General features: G+C 42.8%; 2 protein-coding genes across 2 annotated transcripts in view; one reads left to right on the top strand and one right to left on the bottom strand.

Moving 5' to 3' along the window:
• cuedc1b (CUE domain containing 1b) overlaps positions 1-5,848 on the top strand; it is a 34,704-nt gene extending 28,856 nt beyond the window's left edge. Inside the window, exon 10 of the mRNA XM_036215611.1 lies at positions 3,929-5,848. Coding sequence (XP_036071504.1) covers position 3,929 — 1 coding nt within the window. The 3' untranslated portion in view covers positions 3,930-5,848. The remainder of the gene's footprint in view (positions 1-3,928) is intronic.
• Positions 5,849-14,152: 8,304 nt separating this feature from the next.
• Positions 14,153-26,542, bottom strand: part of nlrx1 (NLR family member X1) — a 73,099-nt gene continuing 60,709 nt past the window's right edge. The window contains exon 12 of the mRNA XM_024297887.2: positions 14,153-18,805. Coding sequence (XP_024153655.1) covers positions 18,662-18,805 — 144 coding nt within the window. The 3' untranslated portion in view covers positions 14,153-18,661. The remainder of the gene's footprint in view (positions 18,806-26,542) is intronic.

The raw sequence follows: 26,542 nt of genomic DNA, 5'->3' as shown, positions 1-26,542 counted from the left end.
GGTTTTGGAGATAAAGTCAGAGAGGCCAGACTGAGATGGTTTGGACATGTTCAGAGGAGAGACAGTGAATATATTGGTAGAAGGATGCTGAGTCTAGAGCTGCCAGGAAAGAGGTCTAGAGGAAGACCAAAGAGGAGGTTTATGGATGCAGTGAATGAAGACATGAAGGTGGCTGGTGTTAGAGTGGAGGATGCTGAAGACAGGCTTAGATGGAGAAAACTGATTCGCTGTGGCGACCCCTGAAGGGAAAAGCCGAAAGGAAAAGAAGAAGAAGAAGAAGTTTTAATACCCAGAACTGAAACGACTCGGTCTCTGAGCCTCCGCCTTTCGCTCCTTGTCGGTCCCACCCATTTTACGACATAATCCTTGAACCCGCCTCCCCAGTCTCTCCAGCGTAAACAAAATGTGTAAACAAAACCTCGTGACTGAAGCTCTCTTCAGTCAAGAGAAAGATGGATGCCCTGCGGTCTGCAAAATCTTGTCTGTTTTTTTCCCCTTTTCAAACTTTGTATTTTCTGATCGATTTTGAGCGTCTGTATGAAGGCCACGTTCAACACTTTTACTGCAGCTTTGGTACCGCGGAGGAATCCTGCATGATGGTTACTGGAGACGCTACAGATACACAAGCTAAACACACGTTGGTAGAATCAATGTGGATCACGTTTTTGGGCTCCCACGATTATTCGACTAATTAAAATAGTAGTAATAATAGTTTTTGTTTGTTTTTGTCCTTGTTTTGATCTTAAAACTACGGTTGGCGCTTTCTAATAGGCGTGTTTGAGATTGTCTGCACTGTGCAGATAGCCTGGATTGCGGTGCATGTTGGTTAGTTTCTTGCACTGACGTCAAATGTGCGCCGTCACGAAGTATCGCGAGAAAGGGGCGGGTTCAAGGCGCCTAAGCCAGCGCAGCCAGAAAATAGGTACTGCGCTGGCTGCAGGCCGCCTTCAGGACTACAAAACAATGCATTGTGGGAAACGGTGTCCACACAGTTCTTGTAGTTCGGTGTGAAATAACTGGCGCTAAATGAAGGGCATCTGTGTATTTTTTTACTTTATCTGGAAGGTAGTGAATCACTGATGAAAAAATAAACAAGATTTGAAATAATCTGTGGTTGTATTTGTTATTGTTGTCTCTAAAACTTAACTTTAATTTTATTTTATTTATTTAGTTGGGACAGTGCCCATGCAATGAATCCGGTGGCTATTTTATTAACTGTTTTACTCTAAAAGATGTTAAAAAATAATATGAAAGACACAACAGCACAAATCATACTAGGAGGAGTGGCATCTTAACTTTCAACCCCCAACTCCTTGATCTCGTACAGTCTCGTCGTTCACCTTCATCTCAGGCGCCTTTCTCCGCCCCCTCCAGCAGCAGCTTAGTCTCGCCGACGATTCAGGCGAGGCGCTGGGGATCTCAAACACACCTATTGCCGGGTCTCCCATTCTCTTTGTCACACATGCGCAGTGATGTCAGGGGAAGTTCTCGATAGGCTCATAACAACATGCTAGCTAAAAAATGTGGGAAGCATAAGGAAAATAAAAGAGGAAAAAGTGTCAAATGTAATTTCTGCACGACAGATCTTGTGTTCCATGAGAGCACGATGGCGATAAATGATCACCTGAAGATGAAGCATGTTGTGAGTTTGATCACGCTGAACAGAGAGCTTCGTCTAGCTAAGCTAACATCGGCGCTAACACAGCTAGCGCTGTCGCGGCTGTCATTACTGCGCTGTTTGGAGATGAACCAGAAGATCTGCAGCAGATCCGTGTCTACAGTACCTCTCTGTCTGCATAGTGAACGTTTCATAATCTGCGCTCTTCTAACAAAACGCTGCGAGGATGGCGCGGATAATGAGTTTACACTGGACGTGAACCGCTCGTCCAAGGCTTCATTCATATTCCGCCGCGATCACGTCGTTAAATTCGAAGAGCGGATTATGAAACATTCACCGCGCAGACAGAGAGGCTGTGTGTCGGTACGGATCTGCTGCAGAGTTATGGAACGATTTAAAACTACGAGTCCCAGAAGTGAAGGAACTCACCTAAAAGTCCAGAGCTAAGTTTACAAGTGTAGCATTACATTATCTGCATTAAGCTACAATTAAATGTAACTTAAAGTCACTAAAACGACAACAAACAGCAAAACAACCACAACATTAAAGAAGTAACACAGATTAATGGGTTCTCTCCCAAACTGAAATTTATGAAGTATCGGTCTGCGCATGTGCAGTGGATGTAGGTAGTGAGAGGATGAAAGTACTGATGTACATTCTAACATCTCCTGCTTTTCTCTCTTTTTAAAAATATAAATTTCCCCCTTTTTATTTATTTTCTTTGTTTATATGGGCATTATCAGGTTTTTTATGTATAGGAATATCTTCAGTTCAAAGATGTCTTTAGTGTTTTGCTTTAATAAATGGGCCTCAGTGAGCAAATATTTTGAGTGTGTTTATATCTGCAAATAGCTTTTGAAATACTTTACACATTTTTATTAAATATATGTTTTAAAGCTTTAAAAAAAGAATTGCAGTGTTTTAATACGTTTTCTGTAGTTGATTCAGATTACCTCATTTGATTTAAGTCTTGTTTTAATGCCAGAAACAAATTGAGAAAAGCTACATGATTCATTAAACGATTAATAAACTATTGTCTTTATTTTAGTTAGAATATAGCTTACAGACCTCAAGTTTAAAGATAATGATGGTTAAGATGAGTGTTTTACATCCAGTCACCGCACGAACCGATTAGTCGACTAATCGAAAAATTAACTATTAAAATAATCGTTTGTGGCAGCCCTAATCACGTTAAAAGTTATTTTATTTAGCATGAATTCATCCGACCACATTTTAATGAGTTTCCATGTCTCATCGTTGTGGTGTTATGACATTGTTCATAAGAGAATTCTGTTAAGCCTTTAAGATGACGTCCCCGCAGTAGCCCGCCCGCGCGCTCGCACCACATAGGAGACACAAAAAAAAAGTTATACGTTTTTTTAGTGGTGTTAAAATAAATGTTCTAACAAGTAAACAGTTGGATCAATTATTTCCATTTGGATAACATGACAATCTAATGCTCTACATTTGTCTGCAGTTCACCGATCACCTCGTTTCTAACGTGTTTACATCACAAGACTGTGGTCGTTTTGGTTCAGTTGTTCCGCTCTCGAAAATTCGGTCCGATTGGAAACGAAGAGAGATTACATTTAAAAAATGGGTCAGAGAAAGGTCCCTGGTACAGGAAGGTAGTTATCTCCTGCCACAGCTCACTGAAGAAGGTGGGTGTGTTTTTGTTGTAGTCTGGGGGAGGAAGTTTACAGCACAGACTCTTCCTGGAGGGAACTGTTGGCAACAATCTTATGTCAGCATGTTTCCAACCACTCATTTTTGTGGGTGTGGGAGGGGCTGCTGCAGACAGTGCAGGTTTTTAGAGGATTACTCTTACATGCATGAATGGATCAAAATACCTATTTGGGGTTCTTTATTGAGAGGACTGAACACTAGAATGCATTTAAAACCTCAAAAAGTAGAATTTTCATGGTAGGGCCCCTTTAAGTTAAATGCTTAATTGTTAAAAAAGCATAATTATTTGGGATTTTAAAAAAATAAAATGGGACTTTGTGGCTCTTTTAGCATTAAAGGTTGTAGAGCCCTACCATAGGGGATTTGACGTTCTGCCTGTAAACGCCAGGAACTGTTTTGGAACATGTTTTAAACAAAAGAAAACTGATATGGTAGCTGTATTTCATGTTTTTCTGTGAAGCTCGTAGATCAATCCTGCTTGGAACGTTTCTGCTGAGTGAACTCTGAGAGAGCTGATGTTTACTGAGGGTTTAGGAGTAAAGACGATGAAGGTCCTCTGCTGTCCTTAAGCTCGTGCAATTTCTTCAAATGAAAAGTGTCTTTGACCTCATCTCTTCTCTACAGATTCTCCCATGTTTCTCCATATTGACGTTTCCACGGAGACGCTTGCAGCGTGAAGCATGGATGGTGCCTTTGCAGCTCTTCCTGTCCAGACTCTCACCCCACCCTCATTCCAGCCTTACTGAACGTGAGGCTGTGATTGAGAACCTGCCGCTTTCCTTCCTGGGGGGAGGAGGCTGACATGGGCCGACTGACGGCATCATCTCTGTATCATAACCCACAGTTACTTTACGCCCCCCTCGTATTAACGCTTTTCTATAACACAGAGGGACTCTGGTGTTGCAATGATCAGACTTTTTCTTTTCCTGAACTTGCTTCCTCTAACCACTATCCTCAACATTAGACCATGTCTACTTCCTCCAGCAGATGGCAGTACGTCTTAGTGTAGCTGCACGTTGATCATCAGGGTTTAGTTGTGTGATCCTGGGATGAGGATGTTCTTCTTCCAGAGTCAGTATGCTAAAGCACAGTGATGAATGAGTATTGCACTAAAGACAGTTTTTTCGGCACAATACTGGATAAACCAACTCCACAATTTCTGCTGAGACCTGCAAGGACAGAATGAAATGATTTTCAACCAGAAAAAAACAGCCTCAGATTAAAGACAACAGAGGAAATGTTACGCTATTGATCAGCGATCCTTCAACTGCAAGTCTAATTTTCATGGATAATTTCAGCATCTTCTTCTCATCAGCTAACTGTGGATCTGCTGCCACACATTACCTTGTAATGATGCTTCTCTGTTACTGTTAGCTGTCCAGCTCCTGCAGACAAGCCCACATCATCATCCCTCCACCATTGTGCCTCTCAATCATTTGGTTGGACGTGTCTGTAGAATGTCTTCCCACAAGTCTTGAGGTTTGTTCAGGTGCAATTTGGAGAAGCTCAGTCATTCTTTAGGAGGGATTTGTTCTCAAACATCTCTCCTTTGGTCACTTCCTAATTGTGCTGTCAGAGTTAGCTCTTCTTCTCTCTGGGCTGCTGGCTCTGACAGGTGGAGGGTGGACCGTCTTCTTGTGAGCAGTTATTCTCTCCACACACGGAAAGCTCAGACAGCTCTTCTTCAGCTGTCTGTTTCTAGGTAAAACCATTTTTGCTCCTCTGAGGTTGGTTTTCTTCATGACCAGACCTGGAATCATTGTCAAAAGCCTGGATTCAGGGCACAAACACACCCGTGAAGAAAAGGGGGCGACATCCTGGGAAGTGATGACCCTTCATGTGTGCTGTTGTTTTAGAGGGGATGGTCTGTAGCTGGACGGTTAGACAGTTCTTCAAGCTCTGAAAGTCTGGTTTAAAGCAGCAAAAATGTTCAGTCCACACCTGAGAATCGTTTCCTCAGAGATGAACACCCCTCATCCATGATGTGCACGCTTGGCCATCCTCCATCCATCCGTCTTCAGAAGCTGGTTGTGTTCTCTCAGGGAAACCCAGAGCCCTCATTCATCTGCTGTCCATTCTCACTGCCGTCCTCAGCAGGAGTCTTCCAGGACTCGTCTCACCTTTAGCACAGCAGCTCACTGCCACACGGGTGAAAGTGCTCCATCAGAGCCACACAGCATCCAGCCGGAAAACACTTTCATCCAAACTACAGGAATGAATGCATGACATGAATTAGAATCCTCGAACCTGGGGAATATTTGTTTAATGTCGTCTCACATCCATCAGTTTTCAGACTCTGGAAGTTTTAAGGAAAATCCAGATGGAACTTCAGGGCTGATTCTACAGGACACTGATGGGGCGGAGTCAACAGGTTAATGGTCACCTGTGTGGCCGAGGCTGTTGGTCTGTCAGAGCAGTGATGCAGTCCGGGCTGGAACTCTGTCTCTGCTCTCATCACTGTTTCCAACTATTAAAACATGCCTGTGTGTCTCAAATGTTTGTAACTACAGTAAACCCATCATTAAAGCCTTTTTATGAAACACCCATGCTGTTTTGACCTGGTTCTGTTCTGACCCACTTGAACTCCAGAGGCTTGCCAGGTTTCGCCTCACGGCTGGTTGTTGAAACAAAACTTCAATCGAAAGCAGACTGACTGCAGAGCTCCCTTAGAGAGCCACTCTGATGAACATACTGTTTTTAGCATGTGCTGAAATAATGGACATCTGAAAACCAAATTGAGCCTAATATTCACATTCATTGTAAATCCAGAGCAGACAAAAAATGCAGTTTGGAAGAGCTTGTGGCATGGTGAACCATAGGTGTTTTTTACCAAGAACCAGCAGAATCTGATGGGGGGGAGGCGACTTTTTTAGAGCAGAAATTCCACTTCAGTTTGAAATATCTGCGTAGCAACACGCTTTTCTCTTCATACAAATGAGCTGATTTATGTTGATAACATCAGTGCAAGGCTGCATTTCTACACTTACTGCTGGAATTACCTGAACTGTAATAACTGAAGATTTTAACAGCCAAAAGAATGTAAACAGTAGAACTGAAGCTCCAGTGTAAAAGGGATAAAGCTGTCTTTTTTGCAGCTGTTTATGAAATACAATCTTGATTGTCAGCTTAACAGATCAACATTGAAATCATAAAGCATCACAATTATTAGCATAGTAAATAAGCCGAGTAAATAAAAGGTACATGCCCAACCCAGTTGGGATTGCGCAATCTGCCGTGAGGAGTGATCGGGGTCAGTGGCAGATGTAGCAGTTTGGGGCCCCAGATGACAATAACATTGGGCCCTCTGCAGCGGTTGCAATAATTATTTCTTAAAAAATCTTTAGACATCATCAATGTCAAGACTGCAAATGTTGTGATATGAATTTAAAGAGTAAAATTCTATTTAAATGTTAAAAGTAAATGTATTCTTCATATATTTTAGCTTGCTGGTTATGTAATAGTCCATTGCTACACAGGGACGGGGGAGGACAAAACACTTTCACATGAGAAGTCATGTCAATTTAAGGATTTCTTTTTTTTTTTTTAAAGACAAGAGTTAAATTTTAATACGCTTCTAAATTATTTTAGATTTTTTATTTTTATTTTAAGTGTACAGCTCTCCAAAGCGTTGGGGGCTCCGGTAAGCACCTACCTTTGGTAAGTCCCCCCTGCCTTTGTCATCTGACTCAGAAGGTCAAACAGTATTTTTAGGTAAAGGCATCTGGAAGAATGTTGGAACAATGCTGATATCTGGTGGAGAATCAGAGGAAAACCTTAACACTAAAGTATGAAAATCTGTCTTAGTTCTTCAGTCCTGAAAATACTTTGAATTTTAGAAGAAATGGTTAAAAAACAAGAAAACTTTCATTTTTTATTCCTGTCTTACAGTTTTTTTTCTTCTACGTGAAATAAATTATATTTTGAAATGTCAAAGGTTTTGTGAAGACATTTTACTTAATTGTACATTATTTTATTTCTCACAGAAAATGTTTTTATTCTCAGCAAAGTTTCCAAGATGTTGCCAAATTAAATTACAAGTCTTTTAAAACGGAATATCTTTTTCTGAATGATCTTTGGAAAAAAAAACAGCCAATATGCGTGGACTTCTCAAAGCAGAAAAAGCCTTTAATGTTTTTGAAAGGCTTTTATCCTCTTTTTGTAAAATCTGTGCTTCTACGTCCACAAGATCACTGTAAGGCTTGCCAGGCTCTAACCTGTCAGAAACAAACTTAGTTGCTATGGTTACTGACATGCCCCGAAGACAACCGCTGATTTTGGAACCAAAAGTGGAGGATATCCACGAACTTATGCTAAAACTTACCCGGATATGCAACATTCCATAGTTTCTGGAACAGCGCCCAGGTTTCTGAGCTGAAAGCTGCTGCTGAGTGTGGATCCGCTCTCCTACACCTGATCCTCATGACACCATCTGCTGTTAATCAATGATTGAGGATCCAACTCTTTAGCACCTGAGGCAGCATTAGTCGCTTTTCTCCATCAGAATCTGCTGGAATCACATTGATTGGTTTAACGGTTGAAAAGTTACAATAGATTAAAGAACATAAACACTCTGGTGAATAAATTAATAAAAGCTCTGGTGTTGAAAGGTTAAAAGAGCTGTCTTTCCTTGCAGAGTTGGCAGCTATTTTTACACCTTTTGTGGTGGTCAGTTTGCCCATAGTGAAAACTCCCATGTTAAAGGGAAACCAAACCCTAAATGTACTTTTTCTGTCTGTTTTTCTCTATAAATTGGGCTTTAAAAGTGCTGTCTGTTGGTCATTGCCAAAATTTTGACAAATTAAAATAAACTTGGGTTCTGGGGGAGGAGCATGCTGTAGCATTGCGAGACCCACGAGAGGAGTGTGGTGAGTTAACCTGGCGGTGCTGAGTAGCTAAACAAACATTTCCAGCTTTTTCATGATACCGCCATATAAATATTCAGACAATTAAGACATGTTTGGAAAAGATTGTTACGTTTTTGACAGCCTGGAGGACCTGGAGAAGTACATCGTCGATTACTTCGATACCTTGGTCATGGAGAAGAAGAGCTCCACCACCTTCTCCTCCAAGCGTAATTGTCCTGCAGATCACCTTCGACAGAGTCGCGCACGCAGGCATACACACGTGATCCCGCACACACTCGCTGACATGCTGCAAACACATCACATAGGTTTATACAGGACACACCCCACATGCAGCTCACGCAGCCAGAAAGCACCCACGCGCTCCAACGCACAACGCTTCACTGCGCACCGGTCAGCGGGCACGCGCGCTCACGGGCACAGCAGGTGCACGTACTATGCAGCTTCACACCCCCCCAGTCAGTGTAGTCATGTCTAATCTGAACATCATTAGCTGGAATGTTCGTGGACTGAACTCTGGACCCAAGAGGCTGAAAGTTTTAAACCACCTGAATGATTTAAAAGCAGATATAGTTTTACTGCAGGAGACCCACTTATCCAAATCAACTGAACATGTCATGTGCTGCTCGCAGTTTCCATCCATCTATGCTGCTAGTTACAACTCCAAACAAAGAGGAGTAGCCATTTTAATTAATAAAAATATTATTTTTACTCATAAAGATACAGTTATTGATCCAGAGGGAAGATATGTAATTATTACTATATCTATTCAGAATCTTCATTTATGTATAGCAAATTTGTACGGTCCGAATATTGACGACGACTCCTTAATTCACAGATTTTTCAAGTCACTCTCAGCTCACTCGGACTCTACATTTCTGACAGGAGGAGACCTCAATTTTATTCTGTACCCCGAACTTGATAGACTCAGCATGCGTCGAACTTGCACCAGCATACATGGCGGTCTGCAAGTATTCTGAAGCAGTACATGAACGATCTACGTCTCTGCGTTGTTTGGCGCTCATGTCACCCAAACACTAAAGGGTTCACCTTCTTCTCTCCAGTTCACTACTTACACTCTAATTAAGATTATTTATTAATCAGTAAATCTCTTCTTAAGGATGTTAAAAGCTCCAGCATTCATCCAATTGTTATCAGTGATCATGCACCAGTTTCTGTAAATATTGTCAGGGAAGCAGCAACACCTTCGGGTTCCACCTGGAGGTTTAATACATCTCTGTTAAAAGATCAAGAGTTTATTGAAAAGAGTGGGCAACCTTCTGAGAATTTAACAATACTCCTGACATCTCACCATGTGTTCTCTGGAAAACAGCTAAAGCAGTCATGAGAGGGAAAATCATTTCTTATTCAACTTAAAAAAATGTAAAGAGAAAGCAGATTTAATAGAATTGGAAAATAAAATAAATAAATAAACTGGAGACTGCTTATGCTGCTTCTGCACAAAAACACATTTTGGGAGATTTAAAAAAAAATTAAAGCTTCAGTTAAATGACATAAAAAACAAACGCAATTCCAAATGCAAAGACTTAGACTAGAAAGAAAACTCTAATAGATCTGGCAAATTTCTAGCTAATCAGCTTAAAACTAATAAATAAAAATCCTCAATAACATCTATTACTGATAAGTCCGGAAATGTCACTCATGACCCGATCAAAATTAAGGTCCAGATGACCCCACCTTTTATATTGATGTGTGAACCTCCCATGACAAAGGTGGACAGGAGTTTACGTCTGCCAAGGATGTTATGTCTGTCATGGGTCTAGATGACCCCACTTTTAATGTAAATATGTATAGGATAGCACAATGGTTACGAACTTCTTCTTCTTTTACTTAGGGCTTTTCCCTTCAGGGGTCGGCACAGCGAATCAGTTTCCTCCATCTAAGCCTGTCTTCAGCATCCTCCACTCTAACACCAGCCACCTTCATGTCTTCATTCACTGCATCCATAAACCTCCTCTTTGGTCTTCCTCTAGACCTCTTTCCTGGCAGCTCTAGACTCAGCATCCTTCTACCAATATATTCACTGTCTCTCCTCTGAACATGTCCAAACCATCTCAGTCTGGCCTCTCTGACTTTATCTCCAAAACCTCTAACATGTGCTGTCCCTCTGATGTATTCATTCCTGATCCTATCCATCCTGGTCACTCCCAAAGAGAACCTCAGCATCTTCATCTCTGCTACCTCCAGCTCTGCTTCCTGTCTTTTCTTCAGTCCCACTGTTTCTAGTCCAAACAACATGGCTGGTCTCACCACAGTCTTGTACACCTTTCCTTTCATTTGTGCTGAAACTCTTCTGTCACACATCACACCTGACACTTTTCTCCACCCATTCCAACCTGCTTGCACTCTCCTCTTCACTTCTTTTCCACACTCTCCATTACTCTGTACTGTTGACCCTAAATACTTAAACTCCTCCCCCTTCTTTATCTCTTCTCCCTGTAACCTCACTCTTCCACTCTGGTTCCTCTCATTCACACACATGTACTCTGTCTTACTGCGGCTAACCTTCATTCCTCTCCTTTCCAGGGCAAACCTCCACCTCTCTAACTCCACCTCCACCTGTTCCCTGCTCTCACTACAAATCACAATATCATCTGCAAACATCATAGTCCATGGTGATTCCTGTCTAACCTCATCCGTCAGTCTGTCCATCACCATTGCAAACAGGAAGGGGCTCAGAGCTGATCCCTGATGTAATCCCACCTCCACCTTGAACTCCTCTGTCACCCCTACAGCACACCTCACCACTGTCTTACAGCCCTCATACATGTCCTGCACTGCTCGGACATACTTCTCTGTCACTCCAGACTTCCTCATACAATACCATAGTTCCTCTCTGGGCACTCTGTCATAAGCTTTCTCCAGATCTACAAAGACACAGTGGAGCTCTCTCTGACCTTCTCTGTACTTCTCTATCAACATCCTCAAAGCAAATGTTGCATCTGTAGTGCTCTTTCTTGGCATGAAACCATACTGCTGCTCACAAATGTTCACTTCTGCTCTTAGTCTGGCTTCCACTACTCTTTCCCACACCTTCATTGTATGGCTCATCAGCTTTATTCCTCTGTAGTTACCACAACTCTGCACATCTCCCTTATTCTTAAAAATGGGCACCATCACACTTCTCCTCCATTCCTCAGGCATCTTCTCACCACCTAAGATCCTGTTGAACAACCCGGTCAAAAACTCCACTGCCATCTCTCCTAGACACTTCCATACCTCCACAGGTATATCATCAGGACCAAGAGCCTTTCCACTCTTCATCCTCTTCAAAGCCCCTCTCACTTCACCTTTACTAATCTTTCTTACTTCCTGCTCCACAACCGTCACCTCTTCTACTCTTTGTTCTCTCTCATTCTCTTCATTCATCAACTCTTCAAAGTATTCTTTCCATCTTTCCATTACACCACTGACACCTGTCACCACATTACCATTCCTATCCTTGATCACCCTAACCTGCTGCATGTCCTTCCCATCTCGATCTCTCTGCCTTGCTAGTCTGTACAGGTCAGTCTCTCCCTCCTTACTACCCAACCTAGCGTACAAGTCATCATAAGCTCTTTGTTTGGCCTTTGACACCTCTACTTTCACCTTACGCTGCATCTCCCTGTACTCCTGTCTACTCTCCTCAGTCCTCTCAGTGTCCCACTTCTTCTTAGCTAGTCTCTTACTCCGTATACACTCCTGCACCTCCTCATTCCACCACCAAGTCTCCTTATCAACTCTCTTTCCTGATGACACACCAAGTACACTCCTACCTGTCTCCCTGATCACATTAGCTGTAGTTATCCAGTCATCTGGGAGTACCTCCTGACCACCCAGAGCCTGTTTCAACTGTTTCTTAAAAGTCATGCAACAATCTTCTTTTTTCAGCTTCCACCAGTTTGTCCTCTTCTCTGCCTTTGCCCTCTCTTTCTTCATCTTCTTCACCACCAGAGTCATTCTACACACCACCATCCTGTGCTGTCTGGAAACACTCTCACCAACCACTACTTTACAGTCACTGATCTCCTTCAGATTACACCGTCTACACAAGATGTAGTCTATCTGTGTGCTTCTACCTCCACTCTTATAGGTCACTCTATGTTCCTGTCTCTTCTCAAAGAATGTATTCACTATCGCCATTTCCATCTTTTTTGCAAAATCAACCACCATCTGTCCTTCTACATTCCTCTCCTGGATACCAAACCTGCCCATCACCTCCTCATCACCTCGGTTTCCTGCACCAACATGACCATTGAAATCTGCACCAATGACAACTCTCTCATTTCCAGGGATGCTCATCATCACTTCATCAAGATCCAACCAGAACTTCTCCTTCTCTTCCAGCTCACATCCTACCTGTGGGGCATACCCACTAACAACATTGAACATGACACCCTCCATTTCTATCTTCAGACTCATCACTCTATCTGACACTCTTTTTACCTCCACAACACTCCTAACAAACTCCTCCTTTAGGATAACTCCTACTCCATTTCTCTTCCCATCTCCACCATGATAGAACAACTTGAACCCTGCTCCTAAACTTCTAGCCTTGCTACCTTTCCACCTGGTCTCCTGGACACACAGTATGTCTACCTTTCTCCTCTGCATCATGTCCACTAACTCTCTACCCTTTCCTGTCATAGTTCCAACATTCAAAGTCCCAACTCTCAGTCCAACACTAGTGACTTTCCTCTTCTCTCTCTCCCTACGAACCCGCCTTCCTCCTCTCCTTCTTCCACCAACAGTAGTCCAATTTCCACCGGCACCCTGTCGGTGAACAGCACCGATGGCGGTCGTTGTTAACCCGGGCCTCGACCGATCCGGTATGGATTTCGTAGGTCTGATTCGCATATTTGATTTGGCAAGATTTTACGTCGGATGCCCTTCCTGACACAACCCTCTGTATTTATCTGGGCTTGGGACCGGCACAACGAGACCCTGGCTTGGGCCCCCTCGTGGCTACATTAACCAGTTTTACTTAGTCTGTTTAGTTTTTAGCTATTGTTCATATTTTATGACAAATTTTCTGCATTTGTAAAATTACCTGCATGAAGCCCAATGAGGCAAATTTTCTTTTTAATTTTTGGGTTATATAAATAAAATTGATTTGAATTGAGGGCTGCACGGTGGCGCAAGTGGTTAGCGCTCTCGCCTCACAGCGAGAAGGCCCCGGTTCGACTCCCGGCTGGGATCTTTCTGTGTGGAGTTTGCATGTTCTCCCCGTGCATGCGTGGGTTTTCACCGGGGACTCCGGCTTCCTCCCACCGTCCAAAAACATGCTTCATAGGTTAATTGGTGACTCTAAATTGTCCCTGGGTGTGAATGTGAGAGTGAATGTGTGTGTGATTGAGGCCCTGCGACAGACTGGCGACCTGTCCAGGGTGTACCCCGCCTTCGCCCATCAGTGGCCGGGATAGGCTCCGGCACCCCGCGACCCCGAAAGGGAAGAAGCGGTCAAGAAAATTGATGATTTGAATTGAAAAGTCGCCCAATAATTTTTTTTACATTTTTTTTTATTTTAACCCTTGTGCTATCTTATTTGACCCCACACTTACATTGATCTGTGATCCCTCCCATGAAAAGGTGGACAGGATTTTATGTCTGCCACAGACACCAGTGAAGACAAAAAATCTTCAAAAAAAAGTGATCTTGTCGGGTCCAGACAAGCCCACTTTTACTGTAAACATGCCTAGGATAGCACAAGGGTTACAAAAATGTTCCCAGTGGTGTTTTAACCCTTCCCCTCTCCTTAGCTTGTTTACACTTAAGGTGTTGTCATCTGGACCCCACAAGACAGTGCGCTGAACTTTTTTTTTATCATTGATTTTTGAGTTTCACTAAACGAAGCTTCACGAAGTGAAGATCTTCATGGACAGAACTTCCTCCAAAATCCTGATTCTTTCTCCTTCCAGTTCACCAAAGACTCTTTTAGCTAATTCTCCAATGTTTATTGACGTTGCTGTGATCAATACATTCATTCAGTGTAGCAGTCAAGGCCCCCAAATGGAACAATTTGTGTTTCCAGACCCTGGAACAAGAATTCACTCACTAAGTAACTGACTAATTAAAGTGTCGACTCCCCCTCCCCTCCAAGAAACCATTTGTCTTAAAACCCCGAAAGATAGCATTAACATCCCAGTGAAGGCGTCATAAAACTCCTCTCTGGAGAAGAAGGAGGGCTGCATCTGGAGCCATATCTGATGGTCGGGTGATGGTACTGCATTTTACGGGAAGAAACATCCCGCTTTCTTCACAAAGCTCTCTTTGAAGCTAATCAACAAAATTTACAATCGTTGACATGTGACATTTCGCAGGTTTCCTGAAAGCGGTGGGAAACTTTACTGCCATATATAAAAAAAAAATAAAAAAAAAACAACTTTGAAGTGCACCAAATGTTTGTCAAACATGCATTCCTTGTTTCTTTGTTTCAAGGTAAATACACTCATATTTGTTGTTTTAATTGTGAATTTACCTAAAAGTGATGCATGTTTATGTGAAATAGGGTTAAGATAAAGAGTTTCTCTCTTTCTTCCCTTTCTTTCTTTTTTTGGTTTCATATATGTTTTTTTTTATTATTAAATTCTTTTCATATATATATCATCTTTTAAATGTGATATCAATTTACTAGTCACGTGTTAGAATGAGACATTCTTATAAAAAGGGTATGATGTTTCTTTTATTTTTCTTGTCAAGAAGTGTTTTTTTTTAGACCTCATATCTGCCCACAGACACAGACACAGGATCAGGTAACATGAGATCATTTAAAATAGGAAAGATCGTAAATTTTACTCCAATCATTCTGATTGGTTACCTCTCAGCCAATCCCTGTGGAGAAGTCCTCTCTCAGAGCTGGGAGAAGTTAGTTAGAACAGTTACACACAGAATGAGAAGAAGATCAGATGAAGAACAGATGAAGATGAGATGAAGACAGACAAGCTACAGAGACAGACAACTTAGAACAAAGGAGAAAACTTTAAACATTTTAGGAGTTCCGAGAGGAGAAAACTTCTGTGTATGCTTAGAGTTTTTGTGCAACCTTTTTCTCCAATTCATTTCGTAAATAGAACCTTCAAGTCATTTTAACTTTCGTATAGAATCTAATTTTTCTTTTTCTCTAATTCTTAGCGACCAAATAATTAATATGTTTTTTTAGCCCGACCAGCTTTGAAACATTTGATTTTGGTTGCTACCCTTTTTTGTGGATAACCTATCCTCGACCACTTGAGACGAAGTTAACAGAACTTGAGCAGAACTGAACCGAATCTTCCTGTGGGTCAAGATTCGAACTCCTGCACTTGGCTGGGATCTCGGTCAGAGTCACGCCTCGAAGCTCTCCAACGAACGAGGGATCTTCACCTGGGTTCGTTGGATCGAACGGAACCAGACCTCCAGACTGTGGTGAGGAGTTTCCTGCTCCAAAAAGTTGCTGTTTGTGGTCAGAGTTAGTTGTCTGCTCATTTAGAATCTTAGTTGTTAAATTACTCCTTTTTACATTATAAACACCTCCTCTCTGCTCTCCTAAAACGTTTATTACATCTTAGAACATACATTTACACACACACATCCTCAGCCTAATTTACATAATTTTACTTTGTTTTATTCTTTATTTTATCTTTCTTTATTATTTTTGCTAGTTACTGAAAGTTTGCTTCTATCTTTTACCTCTGAAAGTTATAATCAATTCTGTGCTCTTATACTCAATAATCCTGTTTGTTAATCCAATTTTATACAATAAATAATCATTGATGTACCGTCGTTGTTTTGTCTCATCATTTTATACGTTCATTGAAGACGTCCCTTCAAAGAGTGAAGATACTTACTACTGAAGTAAGAGACTGATTAATTATTACTTATTGATTAGAAGTAGCAGATGATCATTAATGAGTAATATTTTCCTTCATTACGAAAGTGGTGCCCCGAGGTTAATTTGATACAATTTTCAATTAATAAAATTAATAACTTCAATTAGATTTGGAGTTGAATATTTCATATTCCCCCTAAACTGCTACATCAGAGTTCTTGATAAAATAATGAAAGCTAACATCAAAATGCTCTTTCATTGATTTACAATCCTTTCCAACTGCGGTCAAATGAGCCGCCGTTCACATTTCCGTGGTCACATCAAGAAGCTCCATGGAGTCTGGTGGAAATTTTCCAGCGTTCTCAGTCCTGCTACCGTAAGTATTGGATAAACCTCAACAAAAAATCCTGTGTCCTATTCCATTTGTTCTCTTTCATAAGAACAATGCCACACAGACATGTTAAAAACTACAAAAATTATTTTCATCAAAGGGGGACTTTAAAACCCCTTTTTTTTAGATTATTTTTACATCTGACCAAAAATGTTGCGGCATGTGACTGACACTTTCATTCTTTAGAAACCACAAGGGGACACCCAGAGCCTGTGTGTGCTGGAAGCTGCATCAGGAAGGGCATTCAGTGTCAAACTGTGACCCAATAAAATACATGAAACTCAAAAATAACCTTTATACCAGAATAAATTTAGGGAAATGCTAGTAGAACCAAGACTGAGGTCAAAAGTGAGGGTTTGTGATTTTTTTTCTAATTTTATAACATCTAACCACTTTCTAAACCTGCCTGAAGTTTAGTGTGGAGGACAAAATAAATATATATTAAAAATAATAATAATAATTAGAGAGGATATTGGCATTAATAAATACACAGAGAAATGTATATATTTGTTATGTTTAATATTTTAGTTTCATTTTTTTGCACTTTACCTTGTCAATTTTCTCAAAGATTTGAAATAAAGAAAGCAGATAAACAATAAAACAGCAGCTCTATCACCGTTAATGACACTCATCATTTATCAGCAAGTTGACTCTGAATACCGTATGTGCTGCTCTCAAGCTACTTTTACACAGACCTGTGCAATGCATATTCAAGTGGCCAATGCCAGTGAAAAGTTTTGTTCATGCATCGGTACTCAAGTTTCTATGACCAGTTTTAGGTTCTACATACAAAACATGCGGGTGTTGAACGCGTTGCAAGTTAAACCAGGTTGACCAATAATAGACTCTGATTTGGTAGTGACCTATGGAAGGCATTCTTTTCAGAACACTAAAGTACCAACCGGTTCATCATGAAGGAGAAATTAACAATTGCGGTTTTTGTCCGAGCAGAATTCTATAACACCAAATCATTCATATTCCGGAATAGAGCTGTAAAAGAAAAAGCCTGGAGCAGTAAGATTTACGGGATTTGAACCTTTGACATTTATTAATTCACTGGACAAAGCGAGGTGTCACGTCACCCATAGAAAATGCTTCACCTCCGGCTCCTGCGAATTCAGACCAAAGCCGTCTCTGTAGCTTCCTGTTATAGCTGCCTCCATTTTGAAACCCCTCGACAGCAATTAGTCCGAAGAGTGTCTCTCCACACTTCAAAATCAAGAGCGTGCTTCATCCTAAATCTAATAATAAACACTTGCTGAGGATGATAATTATTCTCCCCGATTATCTTCTTCAACATATTAGGATTTTTTTCCGGCAGTGCGGAGATCACCTCAGCAGCTCAGCACCTCCTTCGGACTCAAATTCGTCATACAAACGTCTTGAGTTAGAAACGGAAATAAGCGGGGGAACACTGCACGTCATTTTTTCGCATTCCTAAAGATGCGGAGAGGTGAGTTAAGAGGATCAGCGCCATTAAAAGGAGCAAAACAAGACTGAAAGATGGACCACCCAGCGGTCGGATCCCGTTTGTGAAGCTAATACTTCATATCACGTATGGTACCGTAAACAAAGCTTACTTACTTTCATTATGCTATAATCGTGGTTTCAGATTGACACTGGTGTAAACCCACAGTTCGTTGCATGCAATTTGTGGGGATAACGGTGTTTAAGTCAGCAAGTCCTAACAATGCAATCAAAATGTAGTCCAGACTATATACGGTCTATTTTCAACTATCTTCCATCTCCAGAGAATAAAAAAATAAAAATGACAACCAAACGCATTAGCCAAGCTAATGTCAACAAACAACACTCTGACCCTCCTGTTTCCCATGCTAATGTTACGTACGTGATGTTAATACACTGCCTGTATTGTAACATTTACTCAAAGTCATGTAAATTAAAGTGAGATGAATACTCTGATGGCTTGAAAGTTTCAGCAGTGGTGCTCACTGTGGCGCTGTTCATATTGCTGCCAAAATGGTTGACTAACTGCAAAAATCACATGGGGTAACGACAAAATGTAGTCTTAAAACATGGCCTACTATGTCACTTGTGCATGTATAACAAAACACTTTTCATTAGAAAACCAAACTTGATTTTTTTGCCTCACAGTGGTTTCTTTATTTAAATCTTTATTCAAATTTAAATATGAGAAAAATCAAATCTTGAGACTTTAATTTGAAAACATAGCCTTTACAAAACCCTATAAAAACTATGCCTGTTGCATATTTTCCACATGTGGGTCCAGCACCCCCCCAAAAAAAGCAAAAAAACAAAAATAGATCTTCTGGTTACTTGGTGTTTCCTTTGGAGGCAGTGTCTTCCTCCACCATCTGCATAATTTTCCGGACTCCCCTCTCCACCTTACGAAAGTGCAGCCTCTTCCAGAAGCTGGGCTGCTGCTGCCGCCCCCACTCCAGGTCCCGTAGAAACACCTGGGGGGGGGAGGAAAACAGTCCCTTCAGACCAGGGGTCACCAACCTTTTTGAAACTGCGGGCTACTTCATGGGTACTGAATCATACGAAGGGCTACCAGTTTGAAATAATAAATTTGCTTAGTTTGCCTTTAGTTCTACATTATTAATAATACATAATGATACTTCTCTATGTGAAGACACTGATTTCTTAGCATAATTATCAATAATGACAACAAGCTAGGAAACAGACATCAATATTCAGAACTCTATTAATCTCAACAGATCTTGTCACATTTTGAGGTAATGACCAAATGAAATGTTTTTAACAAAATTATAACTTATTAATCAATTATTATTAATTAATTATAACTATTATTAGTGTATCTACGCTCCTCAAACGCTTTAATTCAGTCTAATGCACCCGTCCCTTTATTTTCCTTAAACCTCTGAACAGGTTGATTGACAGATCCCACAGCAGACAAGAATCTGCACATGATGCATTCCCTGAACTCTGGACATAAGCGAACAGCCACTCGGCCCAACTCAGTCCATTACAAACTTTGTCATTTTTACACAATCCGCAACAAAACAAATCAGTTTTTCAGAAAAAACGTCGACACTATTTAATCAATCGATTATATCCAGATCAGTGCCGGTGTTCCATGTTTTCTCAGATAAACTGCTTCGTTTTACTGCCGATATCCGGTGCTCAGGGAACGCACCATGCAGAAACACTCAGCAGCCCTGGGTTCTGTTTCCATTACACATGAAACTTTAACCAAATTCTAGGAAATTAAAAAAAAAAAAAACAGTGTCGCAATGATACGGTTTCATAATAATCCGATAAAATACAAACCAACTCACGCGATAAGTCATCATAAACACGGCGATGTGTGTTTTTTTTATTTAATTTACTAAAAAGGAGCATTTGAGTGACGTCACAGCTCTGTCTGGGGCGCGTGCTCGACTCAGAAGAGGGAGAAGTCTGTTCAGCGGTTAAGAGAAAAAGCATTCTAACAAAAAAGCATCTGGACCATTTTTCTGCTTAAAAACACCACAACATAAATTCAAGTTTCTGTCACGGCGATCGCGCTCATGAGACTTCAGGCTCCACGCTGCAAAAGTGCGTGTGCAGATGAAGCGATGAGGAAAGGAGGAGCTGCTGCGCGATTCCGTATGACCCACAATTTCTAAAGCGCTTTTACGCTGCGGGACCTCTCGGTGCGCCGGCTCAGCGGCGCTCAGATCAGACACTTCATATCGAGAAGCGCATTTATTTAAAAAAAAGTGTTTCCATTACAGTTTTGCGAAAAATGTATATTTCCTCCTCTAAGCGCAAAAACTTTTTTTCGAAAAATGCCAGTTTTTTCAAAATTGTAGTGTTTCCATTAGGAGAATTTATTATCCAAATTCCATTTTGCGAAATTTCAGAGTTAATGGAAATGCGACTATTGATTGTCTCGTTAAGGAGAAAACGATTTTAAAAAAGAAAAAAAGTGGGATAGGCCGTTTTTGGCTTCAGAAATAATGAACATCTATTTTTAAGATGTTTTAATTTTTAATTCTTTATAAAGGCAGGTGTGATGTAAAAAAATTGCATCACAATGAAATAAAATTGCGCTGGTAATATATTGCAAAACATTCTCATTTCCAAGTTGTCACATATTGACTTATGGTAAAGGACCCCGCATTTCTGGGATATGTAATCGGCACAGAGGGCGTGGCCATGGACCAGACCAAGGTGGAGGCTGTGCAACAGTGGCCCCAGCCAACCACTGTCAAGGAGCTGCAACAATTCCTTGGGTTCTCCAACTTCTACCGGCGTTTCATCCGTGGCTTCAGCATGGTGGCAGCTCCTCTCACTGCCCTCCTGAAGGGGGCTCCCAAACGCCTGACCTGGACTCCAGCTGCAGTAGAGGCGTTCCGGACACTGAAACAGCGCTTCACCCAGGCATCTATCCTCCGTCACCCGGACCCAGGTGCACAGTTCATTGTGGAGGTGGATGCCTCTGACACGGGCATAGGAGCGGTGCTGTCGCAACGCCAGGGTCAACCAGCCAAGATGTTTCCGTGTGCCTACTTTTCCCGGAAGTTAAACGATGCAGAGCGGAACTACGGCGTGGGTGACCGAGAACTGCTGGCCATGAAGGAGGCGTTCTCCGAATGGAGACACTGGCTTGAAGGGTCGGTTCAGCCTTTCCTGGTTCTAACCGACCACAAGAACCTCGAATACATCAAGACCGCCAAGCGGTTAAACCCACGACAGGCACGCTGGTCCCTGTTCTTCTCACGCTTCAGTTTCCAGATCACCTATCGCCCAGGCTCGAAGAATGGAAAGGCCGACGCCCTATCTCATCTTTATGACGACCCTGGGGAGGGGTCGGGAGCTCCAGAGACTGTCCTGCCCTCATCAGTGATCCTGGCTCCTGTGCAATGGGATGTAATGACTGAGCTGGCTGAGCTTAACGCAGCTGAGGCACCACCACTATCCTGCCCAGGTGATAAGGTGTATGTTCCTCCGTCCCATCGACAAAAGATTCTCCACCTTGTCCATGACTCTCCAGCAGCCGGACACCCAGGTATGGCTGGCACACAGGCCTTAACCACGAATACCTTTTGGTGGCCCACTTTATAGGCAGACGTAGCCCAGAACGTCACCCGGTGTGCTGCCTGTCAGACAGCCAAATCACCAAGACAGCTTCCAGCCGGTCTCCTGCAACCACTGCCTGTTCCACGTCGTCCCTGGTCTCACATCGCAGTGTTATTGACCGTTTTTCAAAGGCCTGCCGGCTGATTCCATTACCCAAGCTGCCCACGGCTCTGGAAACCGCAGAGCAGCTCCTCGACCACGTGTTCCGGCACTACGATCTCCCGGATGACATCGTGTCAGATCGTGGTCCGCAGTTCACCTCTCGAGTGTGGCAAGCCATGTGCAGGGATCTGGGCATAAATGTGAGCCTCACCTCCGGCTACCATCCTCAATCTAACAGCCAAGTGGAACGCCTGAACCAGGATGTAACAAGGTTCCTCCGCACCTACTGCCGTCGACACCAAGAGGACTGGAGTCGATTCCTGGTTTGGGCCGAATATGCCCAAAATTCCCTCAGGAAGGCTGCCACAGGACTTACCCCCTTTCAGTGTGTGCTGGGGGTTCAACCTCCATTCTTCCCCATGTCGGGCGGATCCACCGAGCTGCCAACTGTGGACGAGTGGTTCCGTCGCTGTGAGGAGACGTGGGAGGCGGCTCATGTTCAGCTCCAACATGCTGTTCGCCACACCCAGGTGCAGGCCAATCGTTGCCAGCGTCCAGGGCCTGATCTGGTTCCCGGCCAGTGGGTCTGGCTCTCGACCCGAGACCTTCGACTGCGGCTCCCCTGCAAGAAGCTCAGTCCGAGGTATGTGGGGCTTTTCAAGGTTCTCCGTCAGATCACCCCTGTGTCCTATCGCCTGCAGTTGCCTCCGGAATACCGCGTCTCACCCACCTTCCACGTCTCCCTGCTGAAACCCGCTGGTGGTCGCCCGGAAGCGGAGTCTTATTCTGGACCATCGGAAGTTGAGATACCCCCGGTGATGGTGGAGGGGGAGGCGGCCTACCTCATCAAGGAGCTCTTGGACTCCCGGCGCCGGGGGGGTCGGCTTCAGTATCTGGTGGATTGGGAGGGGTACGGCCCAGAAGAACGCTCCTCACCGCAGATGACATCCTTGACCCCTCCCTGATTAGTGAGTTCCACCATTACCACCCAGACAGGCCTGCTCCCCGAACTCGTGAACGACCTCGGCGTCGGAGAGTTCCTCGCTTCCGGAGCCGCTCGCATGGGGGGGCTCTGTCATGGAGCAACCTGCTGCTACCGTCTCCAGTCACCAGAGGGAGCGCTCACCAGAGTTTTGAGCTCACCACCTGCCATCACCTGGACTCATCAGCATCAGCTGTTTCCCATCACCTCCTCAGCATATAGTCTGGCTCCACACTTCACTCTGCGAAGTTTTGTTTGTGCCACCCTACCTGAATCTCTGAGCGTTTACTCCTGGATCTGACCTTCTGCCTCCGACCCTACTACTCTGATTGCCTGGCGCCTGCCCCTGACCCTCGCCTGGACTCTGACTCCTCTTCTCGCTCGTCTCGGATGATCCTATGCCCGTGTATGACCTCTGCCTGTCTGACCCTGCTTATTCTGTGAACTGTTAATAAACCTGCTGCACGTGGAACCAGCTGTCTGCCTGTTTGTGACAGAGGGGGCGCGGCTTTTGGAGCTCTGCCCCTGATGCCCCCTGTCTGATTATGATAGCTCTGTCTCACTAGCATAAATCTTCACCACTGCTACATAAAAACATCCATCAATCTGGGTAATGCCAAGCCGTATGGTTCTGATCCAGATGTCAGCTGGGACGAGGAAGTGAAGATCTTCATGGACAGAACTTCCTCCAAAATCCTGATTCTTTCTCCTTCCAGTTCACCAAAGACTCTTTTAGCTAATTCTCCAATGTTTATTGACGTTGCTGTGATCACATTCAATCATTGGTTTCTCAGAGTTCTTGATAAAATAATGAAAGCTAACATCAAAATGCTCTTTCATTGATTTACAATCCTTTCCAACTGCGGTCAAATGAGCCGCCGTTCACATTTCCATGGTCACATCAAGAAGCTCCGTGGAGTCTGGTGGAAATTTTCCAGCGTTCTCAGTCCTGCTACCATAAGTATTGGATGAAACTCACACAAAAAATCCAGTGATAGCTGATTTGACCACAGAAATGTGAACGACGGCTCATTTGACTGCAGTCAATGTGAAGATCCCTATGAGACCACCTGTAATGGGTGCCCATGGACTGCCACCTTGTCGTGGTTGGGGGGCTTGTGTGTCTCAAGGACCTGGATAGCTATGCTGGCTGGAGCTTTATGCTCTTGGTAGGGTCTCCCATGCCAGACAGACAGAAGGGTAGAGGGCAGACTAAGAGCAGTCCACTGGCCCTCCAGGTTGGGGGTTTGGCACAGGGCTAACCACCCGGTCCTATAAAACGCAACATGGTTACGGAAACAGCAATGAAATCAAAAACCACTCCAACGTGCAAAGGGCCTCCAGTGCTCCAACAAAAGGCTTATATGAATGACGGTGGTGAAAGCCATACCTTGGAAGGCACTGACAGGAAGATGGAATTCTTGAGCCAGATTAGGATTCTGGAATGTACGAACAATGTACCAAACAGGAAAATTGGGGCAAGTGACATCAGAGATGCGTCGATACAATGTTCACATTTTAGGCGTAAGTGAAACCAGATGGACAGAATCTGGTAAAGTGATGACATCAACAGGAGAAACACTACTGTATTCAGGCAGAGAGGACAACAAGCATGAAGAGGGAGTTGCCATCATTTTAAAGAAAGGAACGGAGAAAGGTTTGATTGAATGGAAACCTGTCAACAGTAGATTGATAAAAGTCAGGATGAGAGGGAGACACGTTAATATGACTATAATTCAGTGCTACAGTCCTACTAATGGCAGTGAGGAAGACGCTAAGGACTCTTTCTATGAACAATTGGATGCAGAAATTAAGCTCACACCAAGGCATGATGTTCTGATCATAATGGGCGATTTAAATGGAAAAGTTGGAAAAGACAACAGCAATAACGAAAGAGCAATGGGCAGGCATGGCTGTGGGACAATGAATGAGAACGGAGAGAGACTGATTGACTTCTGCAACAACAACAATCTTGTGGTGCGGGGCACCTTGTTCCCACACCGTGATATCCACAAACTGACATGGTACTCACCAAATGACAGAGACAAGAACCAAATCGGCCACCTGCTGATCAACGGGATTTGGAGAAGGTCACTGATGGACGTTAGAGTCAAGCGGGGAGCTGATGATGGAAGCGATCATCAACTTGTTACGGCCATGTAAATATGTATATCATGGCCGTAACAAGTTGATGATCGCTTCCAATATCAGCTTCCCGCTTGACTCTAACATCCATCAGTGACCTTCTCCGCATCCCGTTGAACTGAAACTGTGGAAAGCACAGAACAAAGCCCATGCTCCAAGGAAATTCTATGTGCAGAAACTATAAGACCCTTACCTTAGACACAGTTTTGTTATACAGGTCAAGAACAGATTTGAAGCACTTCAAGATTTGAATAGAGAAGTCGGGATTGACCAGATTAACTTAACATATGAAAACATAAAGACTTCTTATTAGCAGAGCGCAAAGGAATGCCTTGGGTTTAGAACCAAGAAAGAGCTCAAGGAATGGATTAAACAGAAAACATGGAAGGCCATTGAGGATAGACGGAGAATTAAGAGTCAGTTAATGAACACCCGTTCAGAGACAAAATACAAGCAGCAATACAGAGAAGCCAACAAAACAGTGAAGAAGATGCTGCGTGCCGACTGCCGAGCCTACGTTGAGGAGCTCGCTAAGGAGGCGGAAGGTGCTGCAGCCCGAGGAGAACAAGACCAGCTGTACAGAATTAGTCGACTAGTGTGTGGAAGATACCACTTTACTGTCAGTTCACCAATTAAAGATAAGCAGGGCAAGCTTCTCACAACAGAAGCAGAACACGATGCACGCTGGGCTGAACATTTTCAGGAAATTTTGAACAGGGATCAAGTTAATACATTCCCTTTTTTTGTCTTTGAGCAAATGTACTTTTTTTTTTGTTGGATCAGACAAATACTTCAAGTTCACAATCTAATAAAACTGAATCAAACTATAAAATTATACTTTGATTTAAAACAAGTCACATCACATTTCTTCATGAATATTATATTTATATTTATTATAAATATATCATAATATATTTATTGTGCCATGAACACATTTTATTTAAAACATACAAACAGGACATCTTTTGGATGTAGAAACAACAAATCTCCAGCAACAATGCACGTTTTACTAGAAAAATGTGAGGAAAACAAGAATTATCTGTATGCGTCTACATTTGTCTCAAAATAAATCAGACTGATCACTAAGAGCTAATCTTCTCATTAATTCTGCTTTCTAGAATTGAACTAAATTCTGAAAAACACATCTTTTCAAATCTAAATTTCAAAACTGAACTCTGAAGTATCCCAGCGAACATTCAAATGTGGGCCCCATATGGTATTACTCTTGGGGTGAATTGTTGGCCCCAGGTGGGTCTGTCAGCGGGTTCCATGGTGGCTCGTCTGTGTTTGCCTACACTGGCTTAGGTGGAGACTCAGTAGTCTGGGTCTCTACGCTGACCAGTCGCCCGGTAGTTAGTAGTGAGTTCTGCTGCACAGCGGCCAGACTACTGAGTCTCCACCTAAGCCAGTGCGGGCAAACACAGATGGGGCCACCAGGGAACCCGCTGACAGACCCACCTGGGGCCAACATTTCAGCCCAAAGGTAAACCATATGGGGCCCACAGTCTACTGGTATGGACTAAAATTTTAAAAGGTGAGTGCAATACAAAATCTGCAAAAGTTTCCTTTTCCTTTCAAGACATTTCTGAAAATTGCACACAAAACAATATTTCAACACAAAAAATGACACTTGTTTTACTTTCAAGGTCCTTCCTCTTTTCAGTTTTGAAAAACAAACATTTAACAGGAAATAAAACCACTTCCTAGGTTTTCAGCAGTCATGCTGATAGACCCCAAACAGGGACACATGTTAAAACTATAAACACAAACATCAAAACATTTTTCTAGTCGTCTTTTTTCTTTTAACTTGTCCTGTCCAACAGCAGAGCCAACAGATGCGGGCTGAGAGCTTCTTGTGTTGGGCAGATTTTACTGT

Source organism: Oryzias melastigma, linkage group LG15 (genome assembly GCF_002922805.2).
Source record: "Oryzias melastigma strain HK-1 linkage group LG15, ASM292280v2, whole genome shotgun sequence".
Taxonomy (NCBI): Eukaryota; Metazoa; Chordata; class Actinopteri; order Beloniformes; family Adrianichthyidae; genus Oryzias; species Oryzias melastigma.
This window is presented reverse-complemented; position numbering and strand designations above follow the sequence as displayed.